A 16,115-nucleotide genomic window follows, 5' to 3' on the forward strand; every position below is an offset into this window, starting at 1 on the left:
TGAAACATCCTAATGTCCATTGATCTTCTGTCAGCGCGGATTAACCCTCGTCTTCCATCTCCTGCAACACATCTAATCTGTGGCTGACGTCTGGACCACCGAGGATCTGCAGGGAGGAGGACAACGCTGGGGAGAAGATTGCCTCCTGCGATAATATTCCGTACGGTGCAGGTGCCGGGGACTCATTGGGTTCAATCAACTCCGGCTAATCAGCGGCGGCTAACGAGCCCAGGTATAATCAGGCTCCTCGTCATCTCCGCACAGGTGCACAGCACACCGGGAAACAATTACTGGATACGTCTCTGGAGAGATGGAGCCACGTCGCTCGTTGTGGAAAGATCCTCTGGTCACCTCTACAGAACTCCCGGGCATTCCCCCACTGCCCCCCGGCTTACTCCCGGGCATTCCCCCACTGCCCCCCGGCTTACTCCCGGGCATTCCCCCACTGCCCCCCGGCTTACTCCCGGGCATTCCGCCACTGCCCCCCGGCTTACTCCCGGGCATTCCCCCACTGCCCCCCGGCTTACTCCCGGGCATTCCCCCACTGCCCCCCGGCTTACTCCCGGGCATTCCCCCACTGCCCCCCGGCTTACTCCCGGGCATTCGCTCACTGCCCCCCGGCTTACTCCCGGGCATTCGCTCATTGCCCCCCGGCTTACTCCCGGGCATTCCCCCACTGCCCCCGGCTTACTCCCGGGCATTCCCCCACTGCCCCCGGCTTACTCCCGGGCATTCCCCCACTGCCCCCCGGCTTACTCCCGGGCATTCCCCCACTGCCCCCGGCTTACTCCCGGGCATTCCCCCACTGCATCCCCGGCTTACTCCCGGGCATTCCCCCACTGCATCCCCGGCTTACTCCCGGGCATTCCCCCACTGCATCCCCGGCTTACTCCCGGGCATTCCCCCACTGCATCCCCGGCTTAGTCTCAGGCATTCCCCCACTGCATCCCCGGCTTAGTCTCAGGCATTCGCCAACTGTCCCCCGGCTTACTCCCGGGCATTCCCCCACTGCATCCCCGTCTTACTCTCAGGCATTCGCCCACTGCTCCCCTTCTTACTCCTGGGCATTCCCCCACTGCATCCCCGGCTTACTCCCGGGCATTCCCCCACTGCATCCCCGGCTTACTCCCGGGCATTCCCCCACTGCATCCCCGGCTTACTCCCGGGCATTCCCCCACTGCATCCCCGTCTTACTCTCAGGCATTCACCAACTGCCCCCCGGGTTACTCCCGGGCATTCCCCCACTGCCCCCTGGCTTACTCCCGGGCATTCCCCCACTGCCCCCCGGCTTACTCCCGGGCATTCCCCCACTGCCCCCCGGCTTACTCCCGGGCATTCCCCCACTGCATCCCCGGCTTACTCCCGGGCATTCCCCCACTGCCCCCCGGCTTACTCCCGGGCATTCCCCCACTGCATCCCCGTCTTACTCTCAGGCATTCACCAACTGCCCCCCGGGTTACTCCCGGGCATTCCCCCACTGCCCCCTGGCTTACTCCCGGGCATTCCCCCACTGCCCCCCGGCTTACTCCCGGGCATTCCCCCACTGCCCCCCGGCTTACTCCCGGGCATTCCCCCACTGCCCCCCGGCTTACTCCCGGGCATTCCCCCACTGCCCCCCGGCTTACTCCCGGGCATTCCCCCACTGCATCCCCGGCTTACTCTCAGGCATTCACCAACTGTCCCCCGGCTTACTCCCGGGCATTCCCCCACTGCCCCCCCGGCTTACTCCCGGGCATTCCCCCACTGCATCCCCGGCTTACTCCCGGGCATTCCCCCACTGCATCCCCGGCTTACTCCCGGGCATTCCCCCACTGCATCCCCGGCTTAGTCTCAGGCATTCGCCAACTGTCCCCCGGCTTACTCCCGGGCATTCCCCCACTGCATCCACGTCTTACTCTCAGGCATTCGCCCACTGCTCCCCTTCTTACTCCTGGGCATTCCCCCACTGCCCCCGGCTTACTCCCGGGCATTCCCCCACTGCTCCCCGGCTTACTCCCGGGCATTTCCCCACTGCATCCCCGGCTTACTCCCGGGCATTCCCCCACTGCATCCCCGGCTTAGTCTCAGGCATTCGCCAACTGTCCCCCGGCTTACTCCCGGGCATTCCCCCACTGCATCCCCGTCTTACTCTCAGGCATTCGCCCACTGCTCCCCTTCTTACTCCTGGGCATTCCCCCACTGCCCCCGGCTTACTCCCGGGCATTCCCCCACTGCTCCCCGGCTTACTCCCGGGCATTCGCCCACTGCTACCCTTCTTACTCCTGGGCATTCCCCCACTGCCCCCCTTCTAACTCCCGGGCATTCCCCCACTGCCCCCCGGGTTACTCCCGGGCATTCCCCCACTGTCCCCCAGTTTACTCCCAAGTATTGCCCAACTGCCCCCCGGCTTATTCCTAGGCATTCCCCACTGGCCTCGGCTTACTCCCGGGCATTCCCCCACCACCCCACCGGCTGACTCCCAGGCATTGCCCCACCGCCCCATGGCTTACTCCCGGGCATTCCCCCACCGCCCCTCGCCTTTCTCTTGGGCATTCGCCCACTGCCCCCCGCCTTTCTCTTGGGCATTCGCCCACTGCCCCCCCGACTTTCTCTTGGGCATTCGCCCTATTGCCCCCCCCAACATACTCCCTTTGTCACCATAATCTGCCAGTCATGACAAGTCAGTGCTCCGGACTGGTACAATGTATCATGTATCCGGCCATAATGCCACTGCTGTGACCGATCCTCAGCCGTGACTGCAGGCTCAGCTCACCCCTCTGCTGCCCCCCGGTGGCCATAGCTGGAGATGCAGGTTGTATCCACAACGTCACATTCCTGCACGGTTCATTAATAAATCTCCGGCTCCCGGTGAGAACATTCATGGGATACGGAGTCACAGCTAAAGCAAGTCACAAAGCAGCCATTACAGTAATTAGCAAAATGATGAAATTACAGAAATCATCCCCAGCCCGAGACCAGAGGAGAATGGAAGAGGAAATCCCTAATTACCGAGCAAGAACAAAGCCAGCCACTGACTCAGGTGCTGAGGAACAGCGGAAATACATGCCTGAAATACTCTGTGCTGCTGGGACCTGCTCCTTCCTCTGTATCCTCCTATAAGATCAGTGCTCTACTCTCCTGAAATACTCTGTGCTGCTGGGACCTGCTCCTTCCTCTATGTATCTCTGTGTCCTCCTATAAGATCAGCGCTCTCCTCTCCTGAAATACTCTGTGCTGCTGGGACCTGCTCCTTCCTCTATGTATCTCTGTGTCCTCCTATAAGATCAGTGCTCTACTCTCCTGAAATACTCAGTGCTGCTGGGATCTGCTCCTTCCTCTATGTATCTCTGTGTCCTCCTATAAGATCAGCGCTCTCCTCTCCTGAAATACTCTGTGCTGCTGGGACCTGCTCCTTCCTCTATGTATCTCTGTGTCCTCCTATAAGATCAGTGCTCTACTCTCCTGAAATACTCTGTGCTGCTGGGACCTGCTCCTTCCTCTATGTATCTCTGTGTCCTCCTATAAGATCAGCGCTCTCCTCTCCTGATATACTCTGTGCTGCTGGGACCTGCTCCTTCCTCTGTATCTCTGTGTCCTCCTATAAGATCAGTGCTCTCCTCTCCTGAAATACTCTGTGCTGCTGGGACCTGCTCCTTCCTCTCTATCTCTGTGTCCTCCTATAAGATCAGTGCTCTCCTCTCCTGAAATACTCTGTGCTGCTGGGTCCTGCTCCTTCCTCTATGTATCTCTGTGATCTCCTATAAGATTAGCGCTCTCCTCTCCTGAAATACTCTGTGCTGCTGGGACCTGCTCCTTTCTCTATGTATCTCTGTGATCTCCTATAAGATTAGCGCTCTCCTCTCCTGAAATACTCTGTGCTGCTGGGACTTGCTCCTTTCTCTATGTATCTCTGTGATCTCCTATAAGATTAGCGCTCTCCTCTCCTGAAATACTCTGTGCTGTAGATCATAGGTAACATCCCATAATAATGAGTGTTTGTATATAAGTGTCGGTGTCTCTATACAATGCATCATGTAGAGGAGCTCTGTCGCCCTCTATCTGCAAGACAAAGTCCATACGATCATTGCAATTCATTGTCATCTCTAGTTTACTACCTAAGCAGGTCTACAGTGGGGATCAAAAATCTACATGGCCCCTCGAGCAGTACGACATCCCCACACGGCCCCTCGAGCAGTAAGACGTCCCCACACGCCCCCTCGAGCAGTAAGACGTCCCCACACGGCCCCTCGAGCAGTAAGACGTCCCCACACGGCCCCTCGAGCAGTAAGACGTCCCCACACGGCCCCTCGAGCAGTAAGACGTCCCCACACGGCACCTCGAGCAGTAAGACGTCCCCACACGGCCCCTCGAGCAGTAAGACGTCCCCACACGGCCCCTCGAGCAGTACGACGTCCCCACACGGCCCCTCGAGCAGCACGACGTCCCCACACGGCCCCTCGAGCAGTACGACGTCCCCACACGGCCCCTCGAGCAGTACGACGTCCCCACACGGCCCCTCGAGCAGTACGACGTCCCCACACGGCCCCTCGAGCAGTACGACGTCCCCACACGGCCCCTCGAGCAGTACGACGTCCCCACACGGCCCCTCGAGCAGTACGACGTCCCCCACACGGCCCCTCGAGCAGTAGTACGTCCCCACATGGCCCCTCTAGCAGTAGTAGGTCCCCACACGGCCCCTCGAGCAGTACGACGTCCCCACACGGCCCCTCAAGCAGTAGTACGTCCCCACACTGCCCCTCGAGCAGTAGTAACGTCCCCACACGGCCCCTCGAGCAGTAGTACGTCCCCACACGGCCCCTCGACCAGTACGACGGCCCCTCGAGCAGTATGACGGCCCAACACGGCCCCTCGAGCAGTACGACATTCCCACACGGCCCCTCGAGCAGTACGATGGCCCAACACGGCCCCTCGAGCAGTACGACGTCCCCACACAGCCCCTCGAGCAGTACGATGTCCCCACACAGCCCCTCGAGCAGTACGACGTCCCCACACAGCCCCTTGAGCAGTACGACATCCCCACACGCCCCCTTGAGCAGTACGACGTCCCCACACAGCCCCTCGAGCAGTACGACGTCCCCACACGGCCCCTCGAGCAGTACGACGTCCCCACACGGCCCCTCGAGCAGTACGACGTCCCCACACGGCCCCTCGAGCAGTACGACGTCCCCACACGGCCCCTCGAGCAGTAAGACGTCCCCACACGGCCCCTCGAGCAGTAAGACGTCCCCCACACGGCCCCTCGAGCAGTAAGACGTCCCCACACAGGCCCTCGAGCAGTACGACGTCCCCACACGGCCCCTCGAGCAGTACGACGTCCCCACACGGCCCCTCGAGCAGTACGACGTCCCAACACGACCCCTCGAGCAGTAAGACGTCCCCACACGGCCCCTCGAGCAGTAAGACGTCCCCACACGGCCCCTCGAGCAGTAAGACGTCCCCACACGGCCCCTCGAGCAGTAAGACGTCCCCACACGGCCCCTCGAGCAGTAAGACGTCCCCACACGGCCCCTCGAGCAGTAAGACGTCCCCACACGGCCCCTCGAGCAGTACGACGTCCCCACACGGCCCCTCGAGCAGTACGACGTCCCCCACATGGCCCCTCGAGCAGTACGACGTCTCCACACGGCCCCTCGAGCAGTAAGACGTCCCCACACGGCCCCTCGAGCAGTACGACGTCCCAACATGAACCCTCGAGCAGTACGACGTCCCAACATGAACCCTCGAGCAGTACGACGTCCCCACACGGCCCCTCGAGCAGTACGACGTCCCCACAAGGCCCTTCTAGCAGTAGGACATCCCAATACGACCCCTCGAGCAGTAAGACGTCCCCACACTGCACCTTGACTGGTACAACATCTCTACATACCCCCTCGAGCAGTACGACGCCCCAACACGGCCTCTCAACCTGTATGACGTCCCAACACTGTCCCTCGACTGATGCAACATCCCAACACGGCCCCTCGACCAGTGCGACGTCCCAACACGGCCGTCGACCAGCGCGACGTCCCAACACGACCCCTCAACCGGTATGACGTCCCAACACAACCCCTCGGCCGCTGGTGCGACATCCCAACATGACCACTCGAGCAGTACGACATCCCCACACGGCCCCTCGAGCAGTACGACGTCCCAACACGGCCCCTCGAGCAGTACGACGTCCCCACACGGCCCCTCAAGTAGTACGACGTCTCCACACGGCCCCTCGAGCAGTACGACGTCCCCACATGGCCCCTCCCTCGAGCAGTACGACGTCCTCCACACGGCCCCTCGAGCAGTACGACGTCCCCACACGGCACCTCGAGCAGTATGACGTCCCCACACGGCCCCTCGAGCAGTACGACGTCCCCACATGGCCCTTCTAGCAGTAGGACATCCCAACACGACCCCCTCGAGCAGTACGACGTCCCCACACTGCTCCTTGACTGGTACAACATCTCTACATGGTCCTCGAGCAGTACGACGCCCCCCTCAAGCATTGCGACGCCCCAACATGGGCCTCTCAACCCGTACGACATCCCCACACGGCCCCTCGAGCAGTAACGATGGCCCAACACTGCCCCTCGAGCAGTAAGACGTCCCCACACGGCCCCTCAAGCAGTGCCGACATCCCCACACGGCCCCTCAAGCAGTACGACATCCCCACACGCCCCCCTCGAGCAGTACGACATCCCCACACGCCCCCCTCGAGCAGTACGACATCCCCACACGCCCCCTCGAGCAGTAAGACGTCCCCACACGCCCCCTCGAGCAGTAAGACGTCCCCACACGGCCCCTCGAGCAGTAAAGATGTCCCCCACACGGCCCCTCGAGCAGTAAGACCGTCCCCACACGGCCCCTCGAAGCAGCAGTACGACGTCCCCACACCGGCCCCCTCGAGCAGTACGACGTCCCCACAACCGGCCCCTCGAGCAGTACGACGTCCCCACACGGCCCCTCGAGCAGTACGACGTCCCAACACGACCGCCTCGAGCAGTACAAACGTCCCAACACGACCCCTCGAGCAGTAGGACGTCCCAACACGACCCCTCGAGCAGTACGACGTCCCAACACGACCCCTCGAGCAGTAGGACATCCCCAACACGACCCCTCGAGCAGTACGACGTCCCCAACACGACCCCTCGAGCAGTAAGACGTCCCAACACGACCCGTCGAGCAGTAAGACGTCCACCACACGGCCCCTCGAGCAGTACGACATCCCCACACGCCCCCCTCGAGCAGTACGACGTCCCAACACGACCCCTCGAGCAGTACGACGTCCCAACACGACCCTCGAGCAGTACGACGTCCCACACGGCCCCTCGAGCAGTAGTACGTCCCCACACGGCCCCTCGAGCAGTACGATGTCCCCACACGGCCCCTCGAGCAGTACGACGTCCCCACACGGCCCCTCGAGCAGTGCGACGTCCCCACACGGCCCCTCGAGCAGTACGACGTCCCCACACGGCCCCTCGAGCAGTACGACGTCTCCACACGGCCCCTGGAGCAATACGACGTCCCCCACACGGCCCCTCGAGCAGTACGACGTCCCCCACACGACCCCTCGAGCAGTACGACGTCCCAACACGACCCCTCGAGCAGTAAGACGTCCCCACACGACCCCTCGAGCAGTACGACGTCCCCACACGGCCCCTCGAGCAGTACGACGTCCCATGAATGCAAGTGTGGATCAGAACCTTATACAGCTCCAAATTACAGGAATTTTTGGGGAAAATTTCAGAATATGAACAACGGAAGAAACCAGCACACACAAGATTATGTTCTCCTACAAGTAAGTGCACCTTCTTCCAAGAGTCTGATACTGTGGGAACGGGAGAAGCCAAGGAAGACGCCCGAGAACATCTGTACGACATCAGCCCCGGAGGAGACCCTGACACACATCATCCTGTAGAGAAGAAATCAGCACAAAGCGCCGAGGCCAACTGTGCCCGAGAGAAGAGGACGGGGCACCGGGGCGAAAATCACCGGATACATACAGAGATATAGGGGCAGTATTATAGTAGTTATATTTCTGTACACAGGGGGCGGTATTACAGTACTAGCACAGATACCTAGGCTTTCTGCACTGCACTCCCCTCCGGTGAAGGGGTTAAGCCATTATCTCGTGCCTCGCCCTCCGCCCACATGGCAGAAATTACAGGGAGTGAGTACAATGTGAGAAGTAACAGGAAACACATTTCGGGTGCATTTCTGCTTGTTGCGGGATTCCTGTGCTTACATTGGATCACACTTGGCCGGCGTCCAGCAGGAGTATGTAAAGTGACGGTTACATGTGGAGCGCGCAGGGTCGGGCGGTGGCGGCAGATGTTCTCGGTGTCCTCCGCTGATCCTCCATTATAGAGGCTCGACCTCTTATTGAGATTTAGGGGAAACCTCAATATTCTGTACGGCGACAATAACAGTAACTTTTTTAGTTTTTTTCTGGCCCGTAGAAATATCCGGAAAAGGTTTCATTATCACCTTACCAGAAAAATGTGAGAATAGAAAAGTCTTATTGTAAAGATTTTTCCCTTTAAAGTTCTCCCTTAATAACAATATCTACGAAACCCCCCCCTTATAACGCATCTCCACCCTCTTTTTAGGATAATTGGGATCAGGTCAACCGGTAGAAGCACTGTCCTTTCCAACCCAGGAAAACCTGCATTTTCCTGCCTTTTTCCTTCCTCAGATCCTCAGGGGCGGGCTCTCTTTTCCTTATTTGGTAGCACTGTGATGCTCCGCCCCTGCTTTCATAAATTATGAGCAGAAATCTGGTATAAGTTAAGCTAGGGCTCCTCAATTTAAGGAAGAAACTTTAGAGGATTATTTGGTGACAGCAAGTGCTCCAGTCACCTCCAGAGCTGCCACTCATGACAAAGTGTAAAACAGTGAGCTCAGTACAGTTTATCACTCCAATGTATTAAATCTTGGATGAAGTTGGGGAGCACAAATATTTAGAGGGCATGTTACGGGGTCCTTCTCCGATATCACACAATCAACAGAGCGAGAGATGATTAAACAATCCAAAGAACATTACTGGACTATTTTACCCTCTGTATAGTGGATTATTTATGAACATTCTGGATTATTTGGAATAATAATAAAAAACGTATTAATTATTCCAAATAATCCAGAATGTCCATAAAATAATCCACTGTACAGAGGGTAAAATAGTCCAGTAATAGGATAAATATCCCGGAGATCAGTCACAATCCTCCAGCAGTCCTTTTCCAAGGAAATCTGGGTTTCTCACAGTCTCTCTGGGGAGCCTCAGCTTCTCCCTCAGAGGATAAATCTTACTGCTCCTCTCTTGTATTTCTCAGCCAGAATGAATAATCCCCCAGGTAAGCAGAGAGTTTAGGTGGATCCTAGACCACCTCCCCCAGACGATGATAAAGCCCAGCAGGGGGTGATAAATCTAACTTAACAGGACAATATACCCAGACGCCTAAAATACGAACGAACATAAAATTATACACAACCCCCATATTCCACCATCACAGGGCAAAAAAGTATTTCACAACACCCCAAACCAGTAAGAATCATTGGCCCCCCCATCTACCCATCTCATATTAGGTTGATTTAGGCCCCATTAAAGCCCAAAAACCTGTTTGTGACCATCTAATTTACAATCACTGCTCCTCAGGGGCGGGTCCTACTCCTTATTTAGGAAAACTAATGCTCCGCCCACGAGCATATCATTGACAGTAACTAGGCTGTGTGTGTGTGTATATATATATATATATAATGTGTGTGTGTGTGTGTGTGTGTGTGTGTGTGTGTGTGTGTGTGTGTGTGTGTGTGTGTGTGTGTAGGGGCCCCGGGGCCCTGGGCCCAATGTTAATGCTCCCTCTGACAGTCATCTATGTACGTTTTCCTCCTCTCTCTGCCCGTAAGCTCCACGTCTTCCGTTCCCGCGACGCCTCTTGGCTTTGTGACTCTGCAGCTGGAGCCACTTGAGAAGCAGAGCCTCGGCCCCTCCCGGCCCGGATCCATTCACAGCACTTGAACCGTGCAGATGTTACATTTCTGTCCCCGCAGCACATTTCTCCTTCACATCATAAAGCCGCCGCTCACGCCAGGATTAATCATGCGCCACTTACACAGAATCAAGATGTTCACGTTCTGCTGATTATAAAATATTGTCGCGGAATTTAGATAAAGTTTAACTGGAATCATCAAAATCATTTGTTCCAGTAACTGAACCTCTGCGTGACCTGATCCAAGAGGAGATCATCAGTGCAGCGTTACAGTATTACATTCCTGTACAGAGAGCCGTATTACACTATTATATTCTTTATACATAGGGGCAGTATTATAGTAGTTATATTCTTGTACATAGGGGCAGTATTATAGTAGTTATATTCTTGTACATAGGGGCAGTATTATAGTAGTTATATTCTTGTATATAGGGGGCAGTATTATAGTAGTTATATTCTTGTATATAGTGGCAGTATTATAGTAGTTATATTCTTGTACATAGGGGCAGTATTCTAGTAGTTATATTTTTGTACATAGGGGGCAGTATTATAGTAGTTATATTCTTGTATATAGGGGGCAGTATTATAGTAGTTATATTCTTGTATATAGGGGGGCAGTATTATAGTAGTTATATTCTTGTATATAGGAGCAGTATTATAGTAGTTATATTCTTGTATATAGGGGGCAGTATTATAGTAGTTATATTCTTGTATATAGTGGCAGTATTATAGTAGTTATATTCTTGTACATAGGGGCAGTATTATAGTAGTTATATCTTGTACATAGGGGGCAGTATTATAGTAGTTATATTCTTGTATATAGGGGGCAGTATTATAGTAGTTATATTCTTGTATATAGGGGGCAGTATTATAGTAGTTATATTCTTGTATATAGGAGCAGTATTATAGTAGTTATATTCTTGTATATAGGGGGCAGTATTATAGTAGTTATATTCTTGTATATAGGAGCAGTATTATAGTAGTTATATTCTTGTACATAGGGGCAGTATTATAGTAGTTATATTCTTGTATATAGGAGCAGTATTATAGTAGTTATATTCTTGTATATAGGGGCAGTATTATAGTAGTTATATTCTTGTATATAGGGGGCAGTATTATAGTAGTTATATTCTTGTATATAGGAGCAGTATTATAGTAGTTATATTCTTGTATATAGGGGGCAGTATTATAGTAGTTATCATTCTTGTATATAGTGGCAGTATTATAGTAGTTATATTCTTGTACATAGGGGCAGTATTATAGTAGTTATATTCTTGTACATAGGGGGCAGTATTATAGTAGTTATATTCTTGTATATAGGGGGCAGTATTATAGTAGTTATATTCTTGTATATAGGAGCAGTATTATAGTAGTTATATTCTTGTATATAGGGGCAGTATTATAGTAGTTATATTCTTGTACATAGGGGGCAGTATTATAGTAGTTATATTCTTGTATATAAGTGCAGTATTATAGTAGTTATATTCTTGTACATAGGGGCAGTATTATAGTAGTTATATTCTTGTATATAGGAGCAGTATTATAGTAGTTATATTCTTGTATATAGGGGGCAGTATTATAGTAGTTATATTCTTGTATATAGTGGCAGTATTATAGTAGTTATATTCTTGTACATAGGGGCAGTATTATAGTAGTTATATTCTTGTACATAGGGGGCAGTATTATAGTAGTTATATTCTTGTATATAGGGGGCAGTATTATAGTAGTTATATTCTTGTATATAGGAGCAGTATTATAGCAGTTATATTCTTGTATATAGGGGGCAGTATTATAGTAGTTATATTCTTGTATATAGGAGCAGTATTATAGTAGTTATACTCTTGTATATAGGGGGCAGTATTATAGTAGTTATATTCTTGTACATAGGGGCAGTATTATAGTAGTTATATTCTTGTATATAGGGGGCAGTATTATAGTAGTTATATTCTTGTATATAGGAGCAGTATTATAGTAGTTATATTCTTGTATATAGGGGGCAGTATTATAGTAGTTATATTCTTGTATATAGTGGCAGTATTATAGTAGTTATATTCTTGTACATAGGGGCAGTATTATAGTAGTTATATTCTTGTACATAGGGGGCAGTACTTATAGTAGTTATATTCTTGTATATAGGGGGCAGTATTATAGTAGTTATATTCTTGTATATAGGAGCAGTATTATAGTAGTTATATTCTTGTATATAGGGGGCAGTATTATAGTAGTTATATTCTTGTATATAGTGGCAGTATTATAGTAGATATATTCTTGTATATAGGGGGCAGTATTATAGTAGTTATATTCTTGTATATAGGAGCAGTATTATAGTAGATATATTGCTTGTATTATAGGGGGCAGTATTATAGTAGTTATATTCTTGTATATAGGAGCAGTATTATAGTAGTTATATTCTTGTATATAGGGGGCAGTATTATAGTAGTTATATTCTTGTACATAGGGGCAGTATTATAGTAGTTATATTCTCTGTATATAGGGGGCAGTATTATAGTAGTTATATTCTTGTATATAGGAGCAGTATTATAGTAGTTATATTCTTGTATATAGGGGGCAGTATTATAGTAGTTATATTCTTGTATATAGTGGCAGTATTATAGTAGTTATATTCTTGTACATAGGGGCAGTATTATAGTAGTTATATTCTTGTACATAGGGGGCAGTATTATAGTAGTTATATTCTTGTATATAGGGGGCAGTATTATAGTAGTTATATTCTTGTATATAGGAGCAGTATTATAGTAGTTATATTCTTGTACATAGGGGCAGTATTATAGTAGTTATATTCTTGTATATAGGGGCAGTATTATAGTAGTTATATTCTTGTATGTAGGGGGCAGTATTATAGTAGTTATATTCTTGTACATAGGGGCAGTATTATAGTAGTTATATTCTTGTACATAGGGGCAGTATTATAGTAGTTATATTCTTGTATATAGGGGCAGTATTATAGTAGTTTATATTCTTGTATATAGGGGGCAGTATTATAGTAGTTATATTCTTGTATATAGGGGGCAGTATTATAGTAGATATATTCTTGTACATAGGGGCAGTACTATAGTAGTTATATTCTTGTACATAGGGGCAGTATTATAGTAGTTATATTCTTGTATATAGGGGCAGTATTATAGTAGTTATATTCTTGTATATAGGGAGCAGTATTATAGTAGTTATATTCTTGTATATAGGGGCAGTATTATAGTAGTTATATTCTTGTATATAGGAGGCAGTATTATAGTAGTTATATTCTTGTACATAGGGCAGTATTATAGTAGATATATTCTTGTACACAGGGGGTCAGTATTATAGTAGTTATTATTCTTGTATATAGGGGGCAGTATTATAGTAGATATATTCTTGTACATAGGGGCAGTACTATAGTAGTTATATTCTTGTATATAGGGGCAGTATTATAGTAGTTATATTCTTGTACATAGGAGCAGTATTATAGTAGTTATATTCTTGTATATAGGGGGCGGTATTATAGTAGATATATTCTTGTATATAGGGGGCAGTATTATAGTAGTTATATTCTTGTATATAGGGGCAGTATTATAGTAGTTATATTCTTGTATATAGGAGCAGTATTATAGTAGTTATATTCTTGTACATAGGGCAGTAATTATAGTAGTTATATTCTTGTATATAGGGGCAGTATTATAGTAGATATAATTCTTGTATATAGGGGCAGTATTATAGTAGTTATATTCTTGTATATAGGGGCAGTATTATAGTAGTTATATTCTTGTATATAGGGAGCAGAATTATAGTAGTTATATTCTTGTATATAGGGGCAGTATTATAGTAGCCTATATTCTTGTATATAGGGAGCAGTATTATAGTAGATATATTCTTGTATATAGGGAGCAGTATTATAGTAGTTATATTCTTGTACATAGGGCAATATTATAGTAGTTATATTCTTGTATATAGGGGGCAGTATTATAGTAGTTATATTCTTGTACATTAGGGGCAGTATTATAGTAGTTATATTCTTGTATATAGGGGGCAGTATTATAGTAGATATATTCTTGTATATAGGGGCAGTATTATAGTAGTTATATTCCTGTACACAGGGGGCAGTATTATAGTAGCTCTTTGTATTAGTAGACACTGTTCATACTCACCATTGTGTTGGTATTTACATAGTAGCGCCGCCCCCTGAGGAGACATATAACACTGCCACTCCGGGGGTAGAGGGCCTGGGCTTGAATCTTCTGTTCTCTGTGGATTCATCGTTCCCGGTTTCTGGGGGGAAAAACAAAATTGAAATTTAACAAGTTTCTATCAAATCAAATGAAAACAAAACGGTTTCTCCAGGTGACATTGTATTAGCAGTGATCGGGGCAGGTTCCAGCCTATTGCTTATTTCATGTACTTCCCCTTTAAGGCTCGGCTGCATCTGAGTATACGGCACATTGCGTATCTCAGCGGTTCGGCTGCAGTTTTCCGATCACGCTGTTCTGGGAGATAAGATTATCTCTATTACTTCTGTGCAATAAACAAACATTTCCTGTGGTCACATGACGCAGCCTGGAGACCGGACAGTATACAGTATATACTGTCACATGACGCAGCCTGGAGACCGGACAGTATACAGTATATACTGGAAAATAAATCCTCAACGAATGAAAACAGATCCCCAAAATAATTTACAACTCACACCAATCATTTGGTGATTGTCAAAAATTCACTCAGACCCCAATGCACAATCTGTGCCATTTTGTTTTCTTACACATTCAGACCAGTGGCCCCCGAGGGCCCGGACCTGGGTGGGACTGACTTCTGTGATCCTTACTGAGCCACACTCATTGTATTAAAAGTCTGAGCATATTGTGAAAAATAAACAGTATTTTACCCCATTTATAAGTTTTGGTGTTCCTCAGGGGCGTGGCTTATGTAAGCATGGGCGGTACTAAATCTATATAAAATTACCTTTAGGTATTAAAAATTATCAGTACTTTTTTTTTCTTTTTAAAGTGGGTGTCTTCTGATTCAGGGGGTCTCCGCAATGACCAGTGTGGCCCTAAGAACAGAAGGGGGCCCCTGTGGCCCAGTTCTCTCACCGGACACCCTGAAGGCAGCACTCGTTTTACTCCAGATCTCCTTACACTATAGAATCAGAGCCGGTCCTGCATTTTCATTTATCACCTCCAGGGGGCACTGATATCATTACAGAAATATGCACAGAAAGTTCTCATAGAGATAGAAAGATAAAAAGATAAGAGCGATCCATGGACGGAAATACGACAAAGCTCCGCTCCCCGCACTAATTATCTGTATATTACAGACCTTTCCGACTCATCATTTAACTAATTAATCGCCTGATTTCTCCTCTGTGCGGTCGCAGCCGCCCGGACTTCGCTCCATCCGCCCAAAAGAGCAGGAATCCGGCACAATGGCCCCATTCTCCCCGGAATACAATGCAGGATTGTGAGAGGCGAGCACATTCCACACATAGCCCCCAAATCAGGCCGGTCTTGATAGTCCGCAAACACCCCCGCATCACACACCCCGCCAGCCCCGGGCAAAACATCCTCTGTGCTGCTGAGAACCCGGACCTCCCTATATGTAACCCCGTATAAGATCAGCGCTCTCCTCTCCTGAAATACTCTGTGCTGCTGGGACCTGCTCCTTCCTCTATGTATCTCTATGTCCTCCTATAAGATCAGTGCTCTCCTCTCCTGAAATCCTCTGTGCTGCTGGGACCTGCTCCTTCCTCTATGTATCTCTGTGTCCTCCTATAAGATCAGTGCTCTCCTCTCCTGAAATACTCTGTGCTGCTGGGACCTGCTCCTTCCTCTATGTAGCTCTGTGTCCTCCTATAAGATCAGCGCTCTCCTCTCCTGAAATACTCTGTGCTGCGGTGTCCTGCTCCTTCCTCTATGTATCTCTGTGACCTTCTATAAGATCAGCGCTCTCCTCTCCTGAAATACTCTGTGCTGCTGGGACCAGCTCCTTCCTCTATGTATCTCTGTGTCCTCCTATAAGATCAGCGCTCTCCTCTCCTGAAATACTCTGTGCTGCTGGGACCTGCTCCTTCTCTATGTATCTCTGTGTCCTCCTATAAGATCAGTGCTCTTCTCTCCTGAAATACTCTGTGCTGCTGGGACCTGCTCCCTTCCTCTGTATCTCTGTGACCTC

At 49.8% G+C, this 16,115-nt stretch overlaps 1 protein-coding gene across 1 annotated transcript in view; it reads right to left on the bottom strand.

Moving 5' to 3' along the window:
* Positions 1-16,115, bottom strand: part of GAS7 (growth arrest specific 7) — a 156,914-nt gene that overhangs the window by 50,438 nt on the left and 90,361 nt on the right. Inside the window, 2 exon segments of the mRNA XM_075351487.1 lie at positions 14,086-14,131; positions 14,133-14,219. Coding sequence (XP_075207602.1) covers positions 14,086-14,131; positions 14,133-14,219 — 133 coding nt within the window.

The sequence above is a fragment of the Anomaloglossus baeobatrachus genome, chromosome 5, assembly GCF_048569485.1.
Source record: "Anomaloglossus baeobatrachus isolate aAnoBae1 chromosome 5, aAnoBae1.hap1, whole genome shotgun sequence".
In the NCBI taxonomy this organism is placed as follows: Eukaryota; Metazoa; Chordata; class Amphibia; order Anura; family Aromobatidae; genus Anomaloglossus; species Anomaloglossus baeobatrachus.